We start from the raw sequence: 24,865 nt of genomic DNA on the forward strand, positions 1-24,865 counted from the left end.
ACTTGCTTAGTGCAAGAATGTCAACAGGACCGAGTTGTCTCACATCAAGCATGGCTGTTATCACCCACCGGATATGCAGATTTTAACGCTTCTTCACCTTTTTAATTACAAATTGCAACCAGAAGGAGCATTAGCGACTATTATCTAATTACAAACTGTCAAAAAAATTGAAGAAAAAAAATGCATTATATACATAAAACATCTTTTGGTTGTAAATTTTACTTTTACAATGTTTTTTACATTAAATTAATCAAGTTGTTTATATATACTTATCAATACAAATTCAACTTTAGAACAAATCACAAGAAGTTGAAGTACTTTTTGGTTAAAATGTCTTCTTTGGTTTAATAAATGTCTTCTTTGATTGTCTCGGCTTGGCGTTGAGGCTAAATGTCTTTTAACAGAGAGCCTAGATTTCAAACTGGAACTGTATGGATTGTAATGAAATATGCTTTACATTATGGGAAATGTAGGATGTAGGTTATTGTAGCTTGCCCAATGCTCTGGAGTCAATTTAAAATATCCCTGCTGTTTAGATGTTCATCTTTTTTCTCTTGTGAGATCCCCAACTTTATGAAAAATTTGGAGAACCCCTTAAATTACAAATATAAAACACAAAATAATTCATTGTGTAGCTATTAACCACCTCAACACTTGTGTTCTTCAGATCTGCTTCCTGTAGCCAGCTCTGTATCAAACACTGATCTCTGTGAGCAGTAAACTGGCCTGATAAGGGAGCATGCTATAGGATATTAAAAGTTAAAGATCACAAGCACGTCCTGCCTTTAGGCCGGGTTGACAAACACCATAAACTTGTCTCACTTTAAGGATCTCGTAGCTAATCATAGACGCTATTATACAGCACATTGGGTGATATGAAACAACCAGGGTGCCACCTTTCTACAGCTGCTTTGTAATTGGAGTCGGAGGTGTAAGAGTGCCAGGGAAAGTGGGTTGCCCTCGGGTCATCGGGGTGTCAGAGTTGGAATGAATAATAATAACCAATCCCCTTTTAGCTAACAATCAGCTAAAGATCTCATCAGGATGGGGCCCTGTGTGAGACGTGAGATGTACAGTAGAAGCTGTGCTCTGACTCTCTTTGCAGAACTGTGAGTATATGACTTGGCACTGGAGACTGCTGCTTAAGCCTCCCTCTTGTTAACCAAGAACGCCCTTGGTTAACTCATCGCCTCTGGATCCACATCAAAACTGTTCTTTTAGAAAAAAAAAAGATTTTAATAATGTGAATAACAAAAGATCACGTACTTTGCTGCTCAGAAAGCAGAGTGAGTGAAGTAAACCTCAGAGCTGTTTGTGTGGTTGGTTGTACTCTGACCGGACTAATATCAAGATTATCTCTCAGTTTGAGTCAAATAATTGTGGAAAGAAAAGGTGCATAATCTTTGACATCAGTCAGTGATTATCATCAGGCAAACACCCACTGATATAAACAAAAATCAATAAGGGTTTCAGAGGCACATTCCTCATACCATTTTTGACAGCACTCACACCAGTGATGCAGACTGTAAACAGTTCTTGAGCTATTTCAAGTGCCTTGCTCCTTTTACTTTAAGCATGTGTCAAGAGTTGGTGAACTTTGTTTTTTGTGTGCCTGTGCCTGATGACCTGTATTGATGACCCACATCAAGATCAGGGTCTGAGTCAAGTGTGTACAATGGGTAGCTTGATGAAGGGACCCGTGAGTCGAAAACTACACGACTCACCGCCCCACATGTCCTGTGAAAGGGACGTCTTGGTTCACCGGGTTTGTGGTAAACGGGTCCCAAACTGATCGTCCCTGTGTTGGGAAATGTGTCCCCATCAGACAATACCACACTGAATCCAGTGGTATAGGAAAGGCTACTGTTCAATGCATGCTAATTTAGAACAGTGGTTCAACGGATCAGAAAGGTGCGTTCAGACTGCACGCCACTGGTTTTAATGGTGCCGTGACTGGATTTAAAAGTTACTTCAAAAGCGTGAGTGCACACAAATAGATGTATATTTTACTGGGCAGCGCCGCTTAATTGCTTTGTCTCTACGATTCCTGAAGAGACGACACAAAAAGGAGACAAAAGAACTGGAGTTCCCGGTCAGTTTTAAAGGTCTCAGGATGAGCTGTCAGTCAAACTCATGAACCCTCTGCACACGGTCGGAGGTTTATAGCATCTGTTCAACAGCAAATATAAATGTATTGCTCAACAACATTGATATTTGACAATTCTGCAAAACCCCAGATTAATGCCAATCTTCATTCAGGTTGAATTGCCTTTGTTGGATTATTAGTCATTAAAATTGGGAATTACAATCCCTGGATTAACATCTTTTCCTTTTTCTTAAATTGTCAGGTAAACCAGTTGAACTATGCAATATTAAAAGATTGGATTGGAACTGCTGCCTTTGTTTATCTGTCTTTCCAGACAAGCACTTGAGTTGGTAATAATCCTTGAACCACACTATCCTAAGGAGAACTCATTATTCCTTCAAACTAAATATTCTTCAGACACCAGCTGAGGATTTCTCGGGGCCAAAGGCGACTCTAATGCCGAAAACATAGCAGGCAGCGTCAAAGTGCCGCTGCGCCGCGCTTATTACATTTTGCTACGGCCAGGAGGCATGCGCATGCATTTCAGGCAGGAAGACATTCTTTGTAGCACAGGTCAACCTGTCACACGGGTCGCAGTTCTCTGATTGGCTGCAGATACTCTCGGGCCGCGATTCGCCGCAGATTCTTTTCGTCCGCAGCTTTTCTGAGCTCAGAGCGGCCGCCGTTTGTTTGCGTAGCACCTCGCTACAGGCCGCACTTCGCCACTGCTCTGGTGGGTTTTTTGGTATACGGTTGTACCGAATGTCCCTAACCCTTCTTACCAGATTTCAAATTAAGATTTGAATGTCTGCCTACCTCAATTTAAATCAACCTCTTTTAATAAATGTAACTTATCATTGCGCGAAAGCAGTGGAAATGCAGTTTTTAAAACGGTGAATGTCAACAAATATGGTTTGAAACAGAATATTATGTTCAATCAACAACAATTCAACGATCCTATGCTGCCACCACTGGAATATAATTCGATAAATAGTATAATCCCAATAACATTAGTGTAGCCTAATCTTTATCTTATCTGCAACTGTGCAGAAATACAGTTTAAACCGTAGCGCAGCATTCGCGTGAGGATTCAGATTTTTTCCCCTTCTTTTCACAATCCAAACTGCACTCAGGACTAGCCTATTTATTACTGTAATAAAAAAAAAAAAAAGTAAACTGTATCTAATACCTTTCTTGTACATACGACCACCTTTTGTACATTTACTACCGTGTGTATAGTGTTTTCGTATTTTATATTTTTTCTCTTTCTTATTATAGTGTGTTTTTATTTCCAAAACTGTTGACCCAGAGAGCCCTGCACAAAAGATCTGGACTGTTGATCTAGGCACAAATGGCAAAATAAAAACCTTGAACCTTGAATGTCAATGTCATGAATGACTATCGGTACAGCCCTAACAACTAAAAAATAGCACTTTGTTCGGGGTCATGACAACAATCACAAAATGGGAAATAATTCTTTCCAAAAAGCGTGTGTTCAAACATGTTAAAAAATGACAGTAGTGTCCTCATTGGTGTGGGTCAAAGTCAAAAAACAAATTGGAGCTGGAGTCCTGGAATGTCTTTTTAGGGGGGAAAACATTAGGACTGTTGCCAGCCTCCCAAAAAGAGCTGGCTGTAGCCGTTTAGAGCAGAGACCTGTACCCGGCATGCCTTTCCCCATCTTCCCCCCTTCTCTCCTCATGTTTCTGAGGTCAGTAAACAAAAAGTGTGTGTTTCCCTTTAAGGAGCCCCCACCGCGTGCACAACGGAGGGAGGAGCAGCAGGTCTGCGGAACAGCGGCTGAGGAGGGGAAAAAAAATCCACCAGGACGGTTTCAAGTCCCCCCAATAGAAACTGTGCCTGATTTGTGGCCAATGTTGGAGATGTAAAAAAAAAAAAAAAAAAGAAAGAGAGGGAGGGAGGGAGGGAGAGGAGAGAGAAGGAGGAGGGAGGAGGAGGAGGAGGGGGAGGAGGAGGAGAAGTTGGGGGGAGGGAGAAAGGGGGGGGGGGGGGGGAGGAAAAACACTAAAGGGGTAGCTATGGAGATGGAGCGTTTTCCTGGCTGCTTTCTTTGACAGGTGTTGAGTGGGGCAAAAGTCTTAAAACAGAATCCAGCATGTACGCCAAAGGTAAAGGAGCTGTCGTCCCTTCCGATAGCCAAGCGAGAGAAAAGTAAGTGAATTACGCGCTATACGTGAGGACTTTACCTGCTTATCGGCGGGCGAGGGGGGCATTGGAGAGGAGACCAACTTTCTAAACTAGGTAGTGTAATTTAAAAGCAGCGTACGGTACCAAAGTGCGCTCCTGCGCGCGGGGTTATCCTCCTGCGACCACCTCAGAGCGGCATCTCTTAAACTTTACTGGTCCTTCGTTTTTACCTCTTGTTTGCACTTTCGCGTTTTTCTTGTTGTTGTTGGTTTTTTGTATGCACGGGATATTTACTAATATTTGTGCGTCCGTGCGTCAACGTGGTGTAACATATTTCGGGGCAGCAACAATGTTATTTAATGTTGCGATACAAAAGAGCTTATGCAGCATTGGAAGGAAGAAGATGAAGCGCGTTTTTCTTTCTTTCTGTCTTTCTGTTTTTCTGTCTTTCTTTCTGTGTCTGTGTGTTTTATTTCATTGTAAAACATGTGTCTGTCGGGCTGGATGTGCTGGTCCCTGCGCTCGCTCGTCCTCTCGTAAACTTTCAGAGGTATGAAGCTGCCGGGCGGTTGCATTATTTGGTGTTTTAGAAATAGAAACGGGCAGCTCGCTCGGGCTGTTTGCCGTGTGCCTCCAGGCGTGACGCCGCCGGGGCGCAATCAAACCTGGCGATGAAGGGAAAAGTTTGGTCCCGTTCAGCAGCCAGACAGCGGTGCTAAACTTTTTTTTTTCTTTCTTTTTTTTTTTTTAAAGCATCGGCTGCTCACGCGAAGGGGAAAGAGACATGCTGCCACGAGCACCGAGCTGTTAACGTTACAGACTTCTATCACAAGTCGGTGGTTGTAGTACCGCACGTTATTATTCATGTATGTGGAAATATTGTAAAAAAAAAATTGAATAAATCTATGTGGTGAAACTCCATCATGCTTTTTGTTAGATTTTGTGTTAAATATTCATTTTTTTCCCCCCTCACAAAAAAAAAGACATTTACTAGTGCACGGACTACTGGTTAAAAGATGTAAAAGCCAATGTAACTTTTTAACTGTCACTGTCCCTTGGCTGAAGCTGCTCTGCTCTTTATTTCGACGCATGCCTCCCTATATTCCTGCATGGGGCCATTCACAGATTTGGACCTTCTTTGCATCCCCGCGCTTTAGACCGGTGTAGCCCTCTATCACCGTTTGCTATTTTTAAGCACTCAACAGTCTGGGGTTAGAGGAGTGAGCAGGCATCCCTGCTGAGATGCAATTGTAATCCAAAAACACAGTCAGGTCCTGAGAGGCTGTGCAGATCCACAAGCACCTCATCCATCTGTAATAGAAACAAAATTTCTTTAGAGACTCTCTTGTATTTTTTGATGCATTGCTGTGTCACATTCAATTGATTAAGCTTCCTAGAGATGTGGCCTCGCTAGTGTGCTTAGTGTAAGCTTCCTCGAATACGACTTTGCACACTTCTGGTGCCACCAGCGTTTAATTTCACTCTGAATTCACATCCGATTATTGGAAAATTGAGCAGCTCCATGTGTGTTTGTGTCTGTGCGGAGTGGATCCTAAATGAAAACAGTCCCATGTGGTTTGATGAACAGCAGGCAGAGTGACCTTTGAACTGATATGATGCTTTAATATTGCATATGAACCATCAGCAGACGCTGGCCTGCTTCTACACCTGTTTGTGTGGTGTTGCCTCCTTCCTTCCTTACTTTTTTTTTTTTTTTTTTTTTTTACAACTCATTGAAAGCAGTGGATCATTTAAATGCTGTGTGTTTTTGTTAAATATAGACAGCTTCTAGTTGCTTGTTCAGGGAGTGTGTATTATGTTCCATGTGTTATTGGGAGAGAAATCAGTGCAGAGGCAGCATGTATTTCAAATGAAAGTGTAGGAGGAGGATTAATAATTTAACCTATAAGAAATCGTCTGTTGGGTGCTGGAAATGATGAATGCGTCTGTTTTTGAGGCTGCATGTGAATAACACAACTCTTGTTGTGTGTTTGCATGTAGTTCATACATCAGAAACTCCACAGTATATCTCGTATTTAAGCGTGTGGGTTTGCCGCCGCACGTCACAGGCCTATAGGTATTGTCCACACATAATGGATGACGCTTGCCCTCTCCCCTCACCTGTCTTGTCACCCTAACCTGCCCCGCAGGGCCAACACATGTTTCCTTGTAAATGTGGAGCTCACAACAGCTGCCTCAATGCATCACTGAATTAGCTCATATTCACATTTACATATTCATATGGACCTTTACATATTCAGATACTAAAAAGAGGGCGCCCCGGCTGGACTCACTCATAAGGGAGGACACAAGTATCACAGCCGCAGCTCTTGCTAAGAGGATTGATTATCAAGTCATACACTACACTAAATATACTACGCATTAATAATAAATGATCCACGTTGGCTTCATAAAGTGCGGTGGAATAAGTTTTGGTCAGCTTGTATGTTCGAAATACAAGAGAGAAAATAGTTTTCCTTATGTTCCACAGGATGTTTTTGACCCAGTAATGTATGAATGTGTGCTGGTTTTAGATCATTATTCTCCTTAGTAGAGACTGGAGAGAAATGTAATGTGTCCAGAGCAGTGTGACAACACAAAGGTGTGTGCAGGACATGTGAGTTGCTACAAGGAAGAAGTTGCATGAGGGGAGGTGTGCTGCTGTGTATTTCCTGCAATGCCGTTATTCTCAAATCTGTCATACACATTTCAAAAAAGACTTTATTGCATCATTTGGTTTTAGTTTGCAACCTGGTGTCGTTAGGAGTGACGGCCAGCTGCCGAAGCTTTTCAGGGAAATCGTGGATTAACCTGAGAGTTTACAAACAGCCAAACGAAATATGTTCTTCATAATCATTTTTTCTCCACTTTCAACCCTAAGAAAAGAGTGGAACTTAAACAAAAGTTAGAGCAGCAGCGATGAAGGCCTGCGATGTCGTCTCTGTGTGTTTTGATCAGCTCTCGGTCTCACGGTCGTCCTGTAATGATGATTTGTGGATCAGATTTGGTCCAGATGTGCAGTCTGAAACCTAAAAACACTAAAAGTAAGCTCAGCAAGTACCTCTGTGTTTATACTTAAACATCAGCTATCAGCCACCTGAAGAGGTTACAGTCGTTTTAAAGAAAATGTTCCAATACACAAGCGCAGTAATGTGTGTTTTTTGTTTCTTTTCAATGAAACCAAGTCTCGAATCCAACCTGTTGAGAAATGCAACATAAAACGCTCACATGTACATTTCACAATGAATGTGGATTCCTTCCCCAAGCCAAGGCCTCGCCATAGAATCACTGCCTGGTTTCACTGTCTTGAGTTCCCGAGTGGGGACTGAAGTGTTTTTTGTCCACATCCTTGAGACACTTTATTGTGATCGGACATTTTGTGAGAAGAAAACATTGATAATAATAATGATATTATTAATAAAAGCAGAGGAAGACCTGGTGCCCTTGCGACCGAAGAAATTAATTACTCTCTACACTTTATTTTCCCTAGCGTTTTATTTAATTTATTTTGAACAGGGGTACAGCAGCTTCACTATTGATGTCACCTTATTATTTAGTAACTGGATTCTCTTTGAAACATGCACTAGTGAATCCAGCTTCCTAATTAAAGGTGCCATTCACAAAAATATGGAATAGCTGGATCAAACGTTTTTTTATAAGCACTTAATTTTCCAAAAGAACTCCGTTCCCTGCGTTTGTTTTTGAATCTTCCGTGTTTGTTTACAGACAGTTTTGTGCGATTTCAAGTGTTGATGGATTTGTTTGGGAAAGGAACTTCAAGAACTTGAAGTTAATCAGTTTGTTTTGAACGCGGGGTTCTTTACATCCTCCGCTCCTCCTCTGGCTCCTCCCACGTATTTACGTGCAGTTTAATGGGCATCTTCAGGTCTGAATGCATGGTTTTGATTCTACACAGATGGCTCTGCCATCTGCATTTTACCCTTTTGAGAAAAGCATAAAGAGCTGCGCGCTAACATAGGCAGAAACATTGCACCAAAAGTAAAGAAACCCTTGATTTACCCTCGGCACCCTTTGGCTGACTGCTTTCATTCAGACGTGTCAACAGTCAATTAATGCTGCCTTTCGTCAGCTGCTTTGGGTTCATCCGCACAAATTTGTTAGTTTTCTCACTTGAAATAAAGGAGACAGTATAAATATTGAGGCTACGTGCCTGAAGTTGTTAATCAGTTTAGCGACATAGAAGATAAGTGTGTGTGTGTGTGTGTGTGTCTCTCTCTCTCTCTCTTTTATTAGGGAAAAGCTGCTGTCTCAATAGACAACAGGTACTTAAGAAAGACTTCATGTGTTCCTGAGGATGAACATAGAAAACAAATGATTTAATCGGATTATTGAGGGTAAAGTTCCATCATATTACTGTGCTCATTAACTGCTGTGGGAGGAGGCGATAACAAAACGATGTCAGCTATGTCAATATAATCTCTCATCCCGAGTCATTACCGATGCATCTCCTCTGCCTCTTTCATTGAAAAGTGAAAATGAGCAAGTTATCAGTCAGTTAGCCTCTGAGGTGAGGGGACACTTACAGGTGAGCGTGTCGATGGGTAACCGTCACGGAGCGGTAGAAAGTGAGAGGACTAAATGTTTGTGTGTGTCAGTGTGGATTAACCCGTGGCTAAAGCCAGGCGTGTTTACACGCGTGCTGACACTGATTTGTTTTGACAAAGGAACTGCCATAACAAAGCCAAGCAAATATAAACTGTGTGTGCAGTGGGAATAAGCTTTAGTGAAGCCGCTTCACAGCATTACAGGTGTCTCAAACCGGCATCCGAGTGATACATCGCCGCCACCACACCCGTTCACCACCACAGAGTCAGATCTGTACTGCTTTCATACGATGTTTATAAATATTTAATATTTAGGAAATAATATTTTGTGCTTTGTGCTACATTCAATGCCCCTCTGAAGACATAAATAATGCATGCTACCCATGTTTATTCTTTTGTTAAAGATCGTATATGAAAGTATGTGCCGTAACGAGCCCTGCTGAACCCTCCTCCATCACTTCCTCTGTTCATACCTTACCTCACCCTGCCCTCGCTGCTGAATTATTGAAGCAACGACATGAAAGTTAATTTGCTAACTGTCTGTGCTTTAGCTGGCTAAACTAAGCCGAGATGCCCTTGTCTCTGGAGGCGAGCGAAGGGAAGGGAGGGCTGGACGGGGCAGCCTGGGGCTAAATGTCAGGTGTGTTTCCTGGGGACAAGGCAGTGGGAGAGATCTCCTTGATGTGTGGACATTGAGCAAAGCACTAGTTAGGCCGCACAAGGTTAGAGCCAGGAAGGAAAAGAAGATTGCAAATGGTGCATTGGATTCCCACCAAGATGCCATATGGTGGAACAGCGGTTGGCGGTTTATTTCTTCCTTTTAACGTAAAGTCACTCAGCCGCTTTACATCTTGAGCTCTGACATTTAGTCAGCAGTCAAAGTGCAGCTTAAATATTCATCCTCCCACTCAGACAGATCTTCTTCTCGTCATGTAACTTGAATCAACGTACGTTATCGGTAAATTTCATCCGCGGACGACTTCGGCCGAGGAAGGAGGGGAGTGAAATGTGTTGCAGAGGAAACGTGAGCTGTGGAGTGGGCTGTCTTGTAAGCATCTCATCTCTTATTCCTGAGTGACATGTGTAACTAGTGCAGAATTCACAGGGAAGGAATTCAGGTTTACAGTATCCACGTGAGGAGAGAGATGAGGCCGTGACCTTCAGCTTCCCTCTGACACAGCTCTCCTGTACAGTACAACCCCCCCCCACATGACTCCTTTATCTACCTGGCCTTCCTCTGGCTTTGCTCCATCAGCTCGCAAAAAAAAGTCTCCTCCTTCAGCGAGTTGCACTTACTGCTTCTGACAGAGTAACAAAAGGTGTCCCCTGCAGCCTGGTTTGAATGAGTGTTTTTAAATAATGCATTGCAGCCGGGGCAGGTGCCCATCAGTGGGGCATATAGAGCCCCTGAGATCACACCAGGGTCAATGCTTATGGGAATGTCTGTTCGAATCCTGCACAGTGCGGTTGGGGTATATAGGAGCTGATGCCTGCCGCTGGGTATTTCACACTACAAAGAGGACCTCGTTTTTATATTTTACTCCAACCGATTTCTCACTTTTCCCAGTACCTGCATGGGAAACGCACACACCCCCTGAACTGGCTCACGGTTACTTCAGTGAGTGGATGACCAAAAAACACAAAGCTGATCATTCTAAATCCTATTTTGGCCCTCTCATTGGCTGCGAACAAACCATACAAATGTTTTTTCTTCTTCTAGATCCGGACACTAAAAGGATAAAATGCAAGTATTGTTTGACTGGAGAAGTTTCGGTACTATCCACACACACACCTTTACAGTTTGAGTTTGTTTTACTCACTAAAACACATCCAAACTGTGTCTTCGTGTTCAAGGATGGCGCCCTCTTCATTCCTTTAAAAGTTGCTCTCTGGGCGTATACTCCCAAAAAAGCCTCCAGCGGGTTTCCTCGCAGATCTGCGTGTTTGGGCCCATAGAGCGAGCCAGTCGAGATCATGGGAGTCCATGACTCCCGCTGGCCGAGCCGAATGACTTCCTTTTGGCTAAAATGTTAATGCGACAACATAACATAACTTAATCATATGTCTCTTCCAGACTTTCTAAATGTTATTGGATCAAATGGATACAATTCTGTTTTGGGGGTTGTGATGCTAAAAAAAAGTAAGTTAAATGACTAATTAATAGCCGCTACTTTTCCAAAAATGTTTTACGCGTACATTCCAAGTTGCAATACTTCATGTGGCCACTAGAACAAAATGGATTTACAGACCAGCCCATCCCTGGGAGGCAAAAGTATTTCTTTTTATATCTTTGATTTACAGTTCATATTCTCCCTAAAACACACACAAATGTAACATCAATCAAAGATATAGCAGAAATAGATAGTGCTTTTTTAATTTAACATTTGTACTTTCTTTTTATACTATCACATTTCTTTATACAGCATTCATCGTGAAAAGCTTGATAAACTTTTTCACCATATGAAATGTATTCCATGGATGTAAATGTATATAAAGGCAGCACATCGCATTCACTTTTCCAGACAGAAAATGTTCTTTTTCAGGCAACACGTAATTAAGCGCGACCGGCTTGTTCCTCAACACAACACTGATCAGTTTCACTTAACGATACCAGGAGAGTCACTCCATTTGAGATCAATATTAAACATTTACAACAAGCAGTTTGCTCCTTCTTGTGACTTCTCACTGTCCCCGTTTCTGCACACCGGACCTTTCAGTAGTAGTAGTGTTTAAAGAAACACTGAATCCTCTTTTTTTTTTTGTGCAGTGTGTTTACACTACGTATCTGAAATGGGTGTTGATACAGTTGTATCTGATGTAAGAGGGAGAAATGGAAGCGGTGATAGCATCTAGTTGGAACTGGTTTAGACCAGTTGGAGCAGAATATTTTCTTTTAGCACAGGGTTGTCGGGACATTGGTGGGAAATTAACTTTGAGGAGATAATGAATCAGGTTGATCCACTCAAACGTCATACCTCTGTGTCTCTGGCCTTGATGCATGTGATCAGAATTAAAACAGTCACTCACACACTTAAAACAGATTGCAGGCTGGGATGTCTCTCCAGGCTTTTTGGACTGGATGTGGTCAGAGTGAGAGGTCCATGAGGACGACATTGTCATTATTAAGTTGTTCTTGGGTTGAGTCTTGAGTCGGACCCGGCTGCTGTAGTCTTGATCCCTCCGTGTCTCACTGGGATGAGAGTTAACAAGGCAAAGACAGAGACAAGTAACAAGGACGAGTCAGCTGTTGAGAAAAAGAGAACGCCATGATCTGGTACCCGCCCCCCCAAAAAAATCACACGCTGTGAAATGTAGCTGGTTACATTTTAGTGAATCAGATTCACAGCAACGTTCTGCCCTTTTTGCTTCTTCACTTAAAACATGCCTTTGATCAATATTTGGGAAACACACTTATTTGCTCCCTTGCTGAGTGTTAGATGAGAAGATTGATACCACTCTGATGTCTGTGTGTAACATATTCAGCTATAGGACGCCGTTAGCTTAGCTTAGCATAAAGTTTCCAAACGGCTTCCCTGGCTCTAACAAAATGCACCTACCAGCACGTCTGAAGCTCGCTAATTAGAACGTGTGTTTAAGTCATTTTAAAAACAGACTCATTGTGCTTTTACAAGTGGTTATGTGTTGGACCATTCCTTAGCCGGGAGCAGTGACTTCATGGAGTCTGCTCATCTTGTTGCCAGGCAACCAGACTTTTACTTGCTATATGAAAACATTACATTTATGTCTCCTTTGGATCAACAAATCACACAGAGCATGTCAAAACTGGCACAACTTATCATATAATAGTCAATTGAAAATACATTATTAGTATTATTGGTTATAAATACATTCTGTGTGTTTAAGTGGCCAACAGAGTACAGTTGACATTTTCCACCATTGATAGAGGCTGTGCTTTGCCATTTCAAGCAGAAAGCACACCATTTTTACCCTCTTAAACCCAATCGGGGGACCCTTTTATATCAGGAAAATCAAGAAAAAATCATGGTATAAATCCCTCCCCCTCCCAAAAAAAAACATGTTAGGTATCAAATTAAACATAAAAATCAGGGCTACAATAATATATAATCCCGATGTACAACCTTTAAACACAACTCAAACAATAAATAGGTTTAGGGGTTAGGGCTTAAAGGGCTACAGCTTGATAAAGATTTTTTGTTGTTGTTAACAGTATATCAAAGGCTGAGAGTCAACCTCAAGCTCTTCAGCCCTTTGCTACCTGTAACAGTGTTGGACCAAGCCAGTTAAATCCAGATACTTCTGTTGCTCTTCCATGTAGTACACTATGTGGACAATACGCTGCCATCTCGACCATTTTCACCAGTTTGGTGTTCCGCCCCTGTTCCTCTACGGAGCCAAAAGCGAAGGATTGAGGGTGAAAAGTGTCCCGCGTCCCACACTCAACGTTTTGACCGCACTCGTAGTGAAGTGCACTGCATTTTGCCATACGTATACTTATGCACTCAGATTGGCAAGTGTAAGTACGGAATATCGCAAATTGAGATGGAGATTTTGACTTACCTCTTGTCGGTATGTGAGATTGAACTCTTAATTAAATGCTCATATCGCTCTACTGTTTATCTGCCGGTTATAACTTGACAAGCCAATAATATTTTAATGACTATGTTCCTGTGAGTTTAAGTCATTATTGTTATATATATATATATATATATATATATATATATATATATATATATATATATATATATATATATATATATATATATATATATATATGTATATATATATATATATATATATATATATATATATATATATATACATGATGCATTAATAGGCATCAACATATGTGTGACATCTAAAAATAACAGGAATCCAACAAGCAGCCGGGTGACATCGGAGAATCTGACTTCAGCCACGTCTGAGGATATTTTTCGTCTCCTCTGTCCGTGTTTCCCTCGGTGTCTACACTGTCTTGTTTTCAGCCTCTGTGCCTCAACAGCAGAGTTCTTAAAACCCCAGGGATATGGGCGAGTGCCACCGAGGCTCTTTAACCCAGAGCTGCAGAGCTTTACATCACACATTTACAACCCCTCCACAGTGTATAAGATCCGCATACTGTGAAATCTTGTTTATCCAAGCGCCATCTAAAATGACACAGGGATGATTTCCTGCCAGTTGTGCACATGTGTTGGACTCACATTCACGGGCTACTTGGAACGAAACAAGTGTGGCACATTTTAAGGATGAAGAAAGAGCATGACCTTGTTTTGCTTTTATTCACTTTGAAACAATCTTGCAAATGTTTTTTTTTTAGAGTGTACTGAGGAGGTCTGAGGAGTGTAAAAGATGTGATACCTCGACACTGACACCTTTCTCTCTCTCTCTTTCTCTGTTTTCCAGGTTAGCTTTATATGTGTACGAGTATTTGCTTCATGTCGGCGCACAGAAATCAGCACAGACCTTCCTGTCAGAGGTAAGACCTTCTTTCAGTTTGACTTCCTGTTTCTAAAGCGTGACTGTGGTTCCCCTTCTATTGTATGACCAGGAATGGAATTCACATTATAAGTTGCTCTGGGGTTCAAGCAGCTGTTGAGCAATCTTACTAAAAGCCGGTCTCTGGACACTGAACAACTTAGACAATATGAATACATCATGAGCCAAGTCTTGGCAACACATTTTTATTTCTTTTATTTACAGCTGCTGAGCAACAGCAATGTTCTTTCGAGTGTTTATTCATTTTGGAGAATGTAAACATGACATCAGTTGGGCTACTAAGTATGATTACCCACCCTTCATTAATAGCTCCAATTTGTAATCATAAACATTGTTAATTAGAGCATTTTGACATATTGTGAGAATGTGTTGCTGCTAAGTTAAATCAAGTTTACCTTTTAATATTTGAACCAAACATGATCACGTTTCCCAGGTCTGCTGTACCGATTAGTCTCATTTTAGGCCCCTGAACTGTCGACGAGGTAATGCCTCTAATGTGTTGCATCCTCTTCCTTAATGGACATCCTTCCTGCTAATGGTCCCGTGTCCAGGCCATCTCCTGTACTACACCTCTCCTGCCCCACTGGCTTTATTCAGCTCCACTTAATACACTCCCCAACACTGAGAGGGCTTTTAATGGCAAACAAAGGCAGGTCCATATCATTCAACTTGAATACTGACAGTGTTTATCTGCTGTTTCATCAGGTGAGCTCACTGTAGAGTCACATAGAGATACTGATGCATCTGCATAAACACTGATCATCTGGAAGAGTGCGAGCAACATGCTGATTTTATAGTTTAAATTAGTTCTCCCGGTTTCTTGTTAAAGTCAACGCTATATCGAAAATGAAACGAATAGCTCAACATTTTAGGAAATGTGATAGGGTTTGATCAGAAGATCTATACCACTCTTATGTCTTAATGATGAAGCTATAGCTAGCCGACTTCAGCGTAGCTTAGCATAAAGACAGTTAGCACAATATATTTTGTTTTTTTCATTCGCACTAATACTGAAGTATAAAAACAAGAAGTTGTGGTTTTATTCAGGTGATTGTCCCAGACTTCATCTTAGTCGAGCACAGTTACTTCCTGGAGTTTTGTCTTCACCGTGAAGTAGCCGGGAACCAGTGCTGAACCTTTTTCCAGTCCTATGCTACGCTAAGCTAAGCTAAGCAGCTACTGGCTGTAGCTTCATATTTACAGTGCAGACATGAGAGTGGTATACTTGTTCTACATCTGTCTCTCAGCAAGAAAGTGAATAAAAGTGTCAAACTATTTATTCAGTTAGGTTTGCTTATGACTGCTTTCAACCACAACCATTTATGTTATGTCTTACTTGGCCTGGACAACACAACAAGCTGTAAAAGAACTGTCACTATCAATATGATCATTTTTACTCTTAAAAAAAAAAAGTCACATCTCTTCCAGTTGAGTTGAACAGACCAGATCCCCAAATCACTCTTGCAGGGAACGTGGATGTATCAATCAGACAATAAATTGGTTGCCTTAGCTTATGGTGGGGAGGCAGGCTGGCGGCAGGGCGGGGCAGGGCTGCCAGAGGCCATCCCAGCTGCCAACAACCACGGGCGGACGTCTAAAATATGAAGCAACGATGGGGGAAAGGCAGCACAGGGAGATCAAGTGGCGGGTCTGCAGAGAGCCTCGCTCATTTCAGAGCCCTTGTGGGTGAATCTTCTCTCCTGGAGATTGAGTGTTATTGGTAAGCTGCTGGAAAGGGGTGAAGTTCTGGGTGGCAGGCAACCAGAAGCACACACACACACACACACACACACAGACCCAAACACACATTTAAACGCCCTCAAACAAGAATTTAAGCAACATCTACACAGACGGGGATTAGAACAACATCCACGCAAATGCACACAAACAATCCGTGTCCACGAGGCATGCATGCAAAGACTGCTAAGTCAATTTGACGCCAGTTGTCTCCAAATGTTGCGCCTGGAACCGTATATTGCTTAATGATTTTGTTTATTTCAACCACAGCATCGTTTGTGTCTTGCTGTCTTATATGGTCAGAGTCAGTGTATTTGGATTAGACGCACACTCATGGGTAGATATCCAAACAAACACAGCAGCTTGACCTTTCACCTTTTCCCCTTCATGCAGCAGTAAAATGTCCTTTTACGAGTATACGAAGAAAGGTTGCAACCTGGCATGATTTGTTGTACTCGTCTGCATGTTCGGTTACCATGTTAGCGCTCAGTCAATGTTCTCCAGAGCTTTCTTAAAACACACAAAACCTGATCACCCACTTCTGGCTTTGATTTAGATTTTTTCCTGTAATCCTTTCTTTTTGTTGATCATCTGCCTTTTTTTATTTTTCTTCTGTTCCTCTCTATTAACTTCCTGTTAAATCTCCTCACTGTTTATTCTCCTGCTTGTTTCTCCACGCTACAGTGGCTGAGAGCGCTCAATGCACTGCAACTAAAGAAAGCACATGAAGATGGAATAAAAATCTTCACTTTCTTGACAACACATAAAATAAATTGCTGCAAATAAATACAACACAGCAAATTTAGAGAGACACACATGCATAAGGAGCATAAATGAACCGTGAATATCGACACGCTGCAAATCAAACACAACACAATGGAAAAGTGTGAAAGCAAATTCTCGACTTTGGTCTGGAAAAAGCAAGTAAGAGGACTATTGCTTTCTGATTATCTGCCGTTTAATCTTGATGAATCGATAAAATACCACAAGATAGTAAAAATATACATTATCTCCCATAACCCCAAGGCGATGCATTCAAATATAATTTGTTTTATTTCTTTTGTATTAGTCTGAAGTACAAAGAGATGCTGTTTACTAAAATAAATGACGAAGAAAAGCATCAAATCCTTACATTTTAGAAGCAGAAACAATTTTTTTTAGAATTCTTACTTGAAAAATGACTAAAAATGACAAATCAACTATCAAAATAATAGTGTGTTGATAGACTAATAGATTAGTCTAATCTATTTGTCATATTAAACAGTTCAGGATGTCACACTCAGCATCTTTCTGTACGATTTGCAGCGTGTCTCTGTTGCCCTTCTGTATTTCCAGTGTTTCTTTATGCTGCATATGTGTCAACAAATTGAGGAATGTGTTTCTCCATTTGTTTGCCTTTCTTTCTTTCTTTTCTGCTTAATCCAGTGTATGTGTTGTTTAAGGCGTAATGATGTTTTCTTTGCAATGCATAGAGATCTCTCAACCTCAGCACCTATGTATCTCCCAGTCTCTTTCACACACACACACACACACACACAAAGAAAAACACAGAAATGTTTCAATAGATAAGGGACTTCTATCCTCACAGGTAAACTGAAGGCCCACACACACACACCTGCTCATCTAATGAGAGCGCTATCACCTGGACTCCCATACCTCAATTAGCCTCTGTTCCTCTTCAGTGAGGAGCACACACACACACACACACACACACACACTCACACTCATATTTATAGTATACAAACAATATACTCCTGTCCCCGAGAGGACTTTGCCACTCTATGCTCTCCCGCACAGTGCAGCACTCAGCTCTTTAGCAGCATTAAATCAACAAGCCCAACCCACCTACGGCACATCACATCACTATAAACTGCACTGGGGAAATCTATTGAATAGACACTTTAATAGAAATCTGAAGCTCGGATCTAATGTACAGAAAACAAAGACAAATCTTGCTGCTGTCACGCTGCCCTCACAGACTCGGGTGAATCATGTATGTATGACTATGTGAGTGTGTGTGTGTGTGGAGTCAGGTCAGCAGGACTGTGTGTGTGAAGCAGGCAGCAGGGCCTGCTATCTCTCTATGGATCTTATCTCGGTGTCCAGATACAGGCAGGAGCTCTGCTGGTTTGTGAGGGCAGTGGAGAGGGCCGCTGCTTCAAAACAGTCCCAGTTCCTTATCCGCAAACTCAGCGCTGCACTGCACTTCGCTGCCCGTCGGCCTCTTTTTCTGTCCGACTATCGCCCTGTCAGTCTAAAGTTGGGAGGACAGTTGAGCAAAATGATTTCGATATGCATAAAACATGCTGGGATGTCAAATATCTAATTTCTCTCCTCTGTCTTCTCCCCTCCATCCTCTGTTCCACTTCTCTCTTCCTCTCAGATCCGATGGGAGAAGAACATCACACTCGGGGAACCTCCAGGATTTTTACACTCATGGTGGTGGTATGTACATGTTGATCCTCTTGCTCTTTCTCTCTCTTGACCACACACACACACACACACGTTGTTTTAACAGCTTACGCTTATACTTGATGGTCTAAAAGAACGTGCAGGGGTGAAGAGGGACAGTAATTGCAGGGAATGCTAAGTATATTATCTCACACATGTTCAAGTGCTGTTATTCTGCCGTCCCTCTGATTGACAAGTGAGGTAATTTGCCTTGCTTTGTTAAGCAGAACAGGTTTTTTTGTTTAGTTTTTAAACCTCCCATATAAAGTGTACACTGTCCAATCAAAGTGAGAATCAGAGACAGATCCTCTGTCACAGTAGTTCTGATACTGGGGACCCTCCGACAAAATCAAGGCTACATATCGTATTATGTTGATATGGTTTCAATTGCAGGCCCCCCATAAGCCTATACTTAGCACCATGGCAAATTAGCTAATAATACAGTTTGTTTTTCAATGTACTATCACTGTATTACTTCCAAATTACTGGATCACTTCTGATATAGAGAACTTAAAAACAGGATTATTCCCAGGCAAGTTTTTTTCTTCTTCTGCGATTTCTAAGTGTCCGTTTGTTTGCTCTGGCCATCAGCGGTAATGACATCCTCAGAAAGCACAAGTCGCACTGAATCAACAAATATATGCAACATGTCTGTGTGGTCTGATTTCCTCGAGATGGGAGCGCCATCTTTGACGTATATAACTTCCTGTTGTTTTTAGAACAGCACCTCTCTCTTTCCCCTCACGTAGTATCTTTGCTTCAAGTCTGTCCTGCCACGCCTCCTCTGAGTGTGAACACCTCTACTCCATCGTCAAGTTTCTGAGACTTTTGAATCTTATGCTCCATTTAACAGAACAAGGCTCTGACGTGGGATGTTCCACTTTTTCTTTCTATATCTTTAAACAAATCTGTCAGATCTGTTGATGCCGGATGAAAAGAGGACAGTGTTTCCTCTCATGCTGGAAGAACAGGGTCAGTGGGCTTACGGCCTGACACGTACACCGTGCATGTCTGAATTAGAAGGAATGGGAACACCCAAATGTAGGATTCCCTTCTTTCCAGTTGTCAGGCCAAGAGCGAGAAAACCCCCAATTTAAAGGCAAAGAGGCGAGCGGACAGGCAGTGACGAGGAAGGAAAAGGATGCGGACAAAGAATCAAGCAGGCAAACAGGCATTGAGGTTGAGAGGCTGAATCCTAAGCAAGGCAGCACAAGAGGCAAAGAGAGCCAGGATAAGAGGTTTGACAGGGCCCGCTTTGTTTGTCATTCATGCTATCCTGCTCATCCCCAAAGCCCCCCGGTCGGCCCTGTGTAATAAACCCGGACATGCGGCTTCATTCATTCATCCTCTCTGGCCCCAGTGTGTGTTGTAATTGTGCAGCCTGTTGACACGGTTCATAATGGTCCTTAAAGAGCCTGGCTTCTCTCAACCTGACAGCTCTGGATTGGACAGCTACCAGTAATGCTGACAGAATGACATACACAAACATACAGCGCACCGTAGGTTTGCTCTCGCCTCTGCCTGAACCAATAAGAGGGCTCAGGGAGACTGGCCCAGTGTGTGTGAGCGAGAGAGAGAGAGAGAGAGAGAGAGAGAGGGAGAGTAGGAAACGGAGAGAGGGAAGCCGAGTGCTCGTAAGTGTGTGTTCTGACTGCATTGAAATATTTCAGCAGAGTGTGGGAGATGACCTCGTGTGTGCGTTGAGCAGTTGGAGTGGAGGCTGATGATTAGCCAGGCTGAGCGGGGCAGGACTCCGGTGTAGTATGACCTCGCTGAGGGGCGTCTGTCTGGGCCACACAGCACGTGGACGTGGAGACTCACTGGGGGTGGGGTCCGGGGGGCGGCTGCCGGTTGGGGGGCGGAGTCCCCTGTTCACCCTGAAAACCACCCCCCCCCATCCAACCTCCAGCCTCCCCCCAAAAACAAAAGCTCCAGATGGTAGGAAAGCCACCAACCTCCCTCATCCCTCACCCTTCGCTCCCCCTCCCTCAACCTTTGTCTGGAGGCCTGTCCCTTTGTTTGCGGAAGAGAGACCCCCGAACGGATTAACTCTTTGCATTCCAGCCTCTTTTGTGTTAAACAGCCAAATCTAAGACCCCGACCCCGCCGCCACCCCTAGCCCCGCCCCCTTCGTCCCTTCCTCAGCAACTCACTGGGGTTTTCTTCCCTCCTGTCCCTGCTTCTGTGGCTGTTTCCTGTAGGATGGCGTTGGCGGGGGGCTTCGGAGTGAGACCGGAGCTATAAGGGGGGGGAGGAAGAGAGAGCCTGGCGGTGGGGGTCACTCATCCACATCTGTTGTTATGGGTGGAAGGATAAAGAAAAGGCTCAGCGAGGGCTGCAGGTGTTGATTGTGTCATTAGCTCCCTCTCTATTGGCTGCTGCTAGTTGTCTCCTCCTTATCCCCAAATCGATTGCTTTAACCAGTTTTCACTGGATGGCCACTGAATCCTCCTCCCCCCCCCCACACACACACATACAAGCACACACACCCCTCACCCCAACACACAAAACATACACACACACATAAAAACCTCAGCACAACAACAGTATGTCGAGGGATCCTCTGTGTGATTGCCTCTAGCTGAAATTCTTTTTCGTTTGTGAGGGGCAGAGAAAACAGTGCGAGTGCAGCCGTCCTCTGCCCCTAAATGTCTAGACGGCTCTTCATATACACGGGTTTCAGAGAGCCTTCTCCATCTCTTTCACCTCCACTACCCTCTCCTTTGCTTAATTCATCCGTCTTTCAGATCGTAAATCGGAGCAGCTGTTAGAAAATACCGCTCGCAAAGCCAGCCTCCTAGTCGAGTTCGACGTATAGGAGACCGGCCATCGCATAGCTGTTACATCTAAATCAAATCCAATAGGAACGCTAATACAGTCAATTCAGCTAATTCAAAAGGAGCAGTGCACTGTGTTCACTGTATCTGCTTTCACTTGTTAACAAACTGCTATGATAATGCAACAAAACAAAAGACTAATTAAAGGAGGTGTGCCTCCAAGGCCACCAATGGTAGTAATCTTCTTGGATTAATGCAGCGACAGTGTTAAGTCGGAGTAAAGGGAGGTTTCCCTGTTCCTCCCATTCCTCCGACATTGTAGAATATTCAAATCCATTTCTAGTGGAAGGGAAAATCTGACCTTTGTGTCCTTTGGATATCCGGGGGAAAAGAATCGTAACTCTTTCCGCGGTTGGAAAACTCCTTGAAAAGGTTCACTTGAGAAGACTTAAGGTCGAGTAAAAAACAGAATTTAAGACCAAATCAATTCATTTTGACGCAGCTGTTGAAATCAGTGCATTCGCTTTCACAAAGTAAACCCGTGCAGAGCTTGAAGTCCAGAACGGAAGAAGCTATCACACTGTCTCATGTCATTTTAGATGACCTCTGCTCCACAAAAAGAGACGCAGCCATGGAGACATGTGTAGATGTAACAGGATCACCGGTTACAGACAAAGAGCGTTAGTATTCGCGACATCACCGAGCTTCCAGCAACACCTATTATTTTGCGATGGTGTGTAGATTAATTTTGCAATGCCACTTCACCCTGTGAACGGGCACTTAGTCTTTGGCTGAGCCAGAAGGTCTCTCAAGTCTCCGCCGTGCACCTCAATGCAGGAATTTCCTCCACCTGCATGTGCGAACATCTTAACAACACACGCACAACTTCATTTTATTGTTGGCTCCTCTTAAGCCGTCACTCTGTTTCTATTTATTAGCCCAAAGGGAGCGTCCCTGATTTACATGGCACAGTGGTGTTGTTGTTTTTCTCCCGTTCGCTGGATGCATTGCTGCTACCAGGACGATGGCTGATGTCAAGGTAATAAAGACAACTGGAGGGGTTGCGTCTCCCCGCCTCCGCTCTTTGATTGCCGCATTTTACCCCATTAAAGAGGAGCCTGTTCTGATAAGAAGCAGCATGGCCGACTCTCGGAAACTTTTCTTCGGACTCCTTATCTCCAGCTGTCTCCATCTCGGTCTTGATGTATATTTCCGTCTCTCCTTACACACCGGTTGAAGATGCGCGCAGGATTTATGTAAACCTGCAACCAGCAGCCCGTGTGTCTCTATGCGTCTTTGTTTACACTCCTTATTATAATGGGAAAGCACATTGTAACCACTGGCTTTGTCAGGCCACAGTTAATTGCAAACAATTATCATGATGGCATTTCATTTTAGTAATTGTCTTCTTCTGGACGGCTGGTCGCTAATCCCTTCCTCCTCTGTTCTGGATACAAAGTGTGTGTGTGTGGGTGTGTGTGGGTGTGTGTGTGCTGACAGTGCCAGCTCCTATGTCTTTTTTTAGCCTTGTTTCTCATTTGAATGAATGAAAAGAAGAGTTTGCATGACCCCAAGCTGCAATTTAAATCTCCTCCCGTGACTTCAAAGTAGGTGTGGTTTAACTTTTCTCCTATATAGAGTTGTGTGTCTCAAATACCATGGGTTGCTACCCATAACACCATAAAGAGCTCCCCGTGATGAGATGATTAGATTGAAATGATTAAATAATTGGATAGAACATTTACTATTACAAGGGTGTGCAGAGTACAAGATTTCTCTCAGATTGCTGTTGCTAATTAACTGCAAATTTTGACTTCCCAGATCATTTCTAAAGATTAGTGTCTCCGAAAAGAAAGAGACAACAACTATGACAAAAGCTTTTTTCCTGGAAATGTGGGTGGGATTGTCAAATCAGAGCTAGCCTTCCCCTGGATTCAGTCCCAGTGATACATTAGATGGTGCCATAGATGAAATGGATTTTCTTCCCCCCCCCCTGATTAGTACAACATTAGAGTAATTCTGCCTGCTAATCCAACACCTTTTCACAACTAACGGCTCGGTTGTAACTCCACAGAGGAACGAGTCCCGCGTCAAGCACCTAAAGTGATCGAGAATAATGGAAGTCTCGCTTTCTGCGTTTAGTCTGGTCCGCCAGCGATCCTGTTTCCGATTATGCAGCGCAGCCGAGAGAATGAGATTTCCCTGCGTGGCTCAGACAGAAGCGGGTCAGCTGCTCAAACCGCAATATATCTCAGACTTCACAGGCCGTGAGATGTTGGATCACCTTTGCACCTCCGCACCTGTACCTGGTTGTGTCTTTTCGGGCAACAAACTGTAACCTGCGTTCCGTTTCATTTCCCTGAGAGCTGATTGGATTTGCGATGGCCGAGCCTTTTCCCCCGCGGCCCCTGCTGCTGACGGAGCAGCAATCTCTTTAACACCAACCGATAGATATGATAATGTACGCTGGCTTTATTGTCAAGGGACAGAAGGGCAGCGCGACACGCGCGCCATATGTGTTCACCGCCGTTTTTTTTTAACAGTCCCTCTCTGTTCCTTCAGCGCCCTCCTTGTCTAGAGGGGACCTCAGCGTTCACTGAACGCCTCGGGGCACCGACTCTGTCTTTTAATCTTGAAATACTTTACCAACACATTTCTATTGTAGCTCACATGCTTTGAGAGGTTGGTATCGTGTGCCGACGGGTTGAAATATCTTTTTTTGATTTTTCAGGACACCTATTGTTTCACTCTTGTTTTTTCTCGGTGTCTTCAAATGACATAAATGACTCAAACTCACTCAAATAACTCCAAAGAACGCGAGTGAGAGTGCAGATCAGTGATCAGGGATGTTTTATAAAAACCATAATTAGGAGATGATAGCACTGAGCCATGATAATCAAACTACTTGTTCAGTGAAAAATGACCGATATGTGACAGGATACTAGTGAGCGATTCTCAGACACTTACGGGCAATCAGCTCATATTTTCTGCTCCATTTCTCAGTCCGTCAAATCAAGTGTCACGGCTGTCCCCGACATCGGCACAAAGAACGCATGTCACAGTTTATTTGCACCTTTTAAATGACAGCGAGAATGAGTTCAGCAGTTCTTTTTGTTTTTGATATGTCTACGCTGTCCATGAAATCAATATCTTGAAGAAGTAGAAGTCCTTACTGTGGACCGGCTTAGCAGGTACTTCATTTCAGTGCAGTAATTAAGGGCCCATTTGGAGTGGGACCTGGTGGCCCCTGCTGCCCTGAAGGAGCGCGATTGGTCTAATTAACTAATATGAGAACGGCTGATTGGGCAGTAAGTAACATAATCACAGCTCATTGGTCAATAACTTGCAGGTCGCCAGGGCAGATTGAGAGGAACATTTGGTGACCCGTCCTTCCGGGATAAAAGCTCTCTGGAGGACTGGAGGCCAGCGGGAATCTGACTGTACAGGGTTCCTGTTTTTAAAGGGCTTTTTAATAGGGCTTGGTATCCAATACTGGGTCTATAGCTTTCTGATTCGAAAACTGTAAAGTAGAGCTGAAATGCCTTGGCTATTATTGAAAAGGCAATTGAGAGCAATTTATTTGAATAATCTTAAAAAAGAAAAGAAAAAGGAAGTTGTTGTAGTGG

At 43.0% G+C, this 24,865-nt stretch overlaps 1 protein-coding gene across 11 annotated transcripts in view; it reads left to right on the forward strand.

Moving 5' to 3' along the window:
• Positions 1-4,129: 4,129 nt before the first annotated feature.
• Positions 4,130-24,865, forward strand: part of ssbp4 (single stranded DNA binding protein 4) — a gene marked incomplete at its 3' end in the record, with an annotated part of 87,750 nt that continues 67,014 nt past the window's right edge. For all 11 annotated transcript variants that reach the window (XM_079220624.1, XM_079220621.1, XM_079220625.1 and 8 more), the window contains exons 1-3: positions 4,130-4,258; positions 14,182-14,254; positions 18,395-18,456. In XM_079220624.1, coding sequence (XP_079076750.1) covers positions 4,203-4,258; positions 14,182-14,254; positions 18,395-18,456 — 191 coding nt within the window. In that variant the 5' untranslated portion in view covers positions 4,130-4,202. The remainder of the gene's footprint in view (positions 4,259-14,181; positions 14,255-18,394; positions 18,457-24,865) is intronic.

This window comes from Taurulus bubalis (genome assembly GCF_910589615.1).
Source record: "Taurulus bubalis genome assembly, chromosome: 7".
Classification (NCBI taxonomy): Eukaryota; Metazoa; Chordata; class Actinopteri; order Perciformes; family Cottidae; genus Taurulus; species Taurulus bubalis.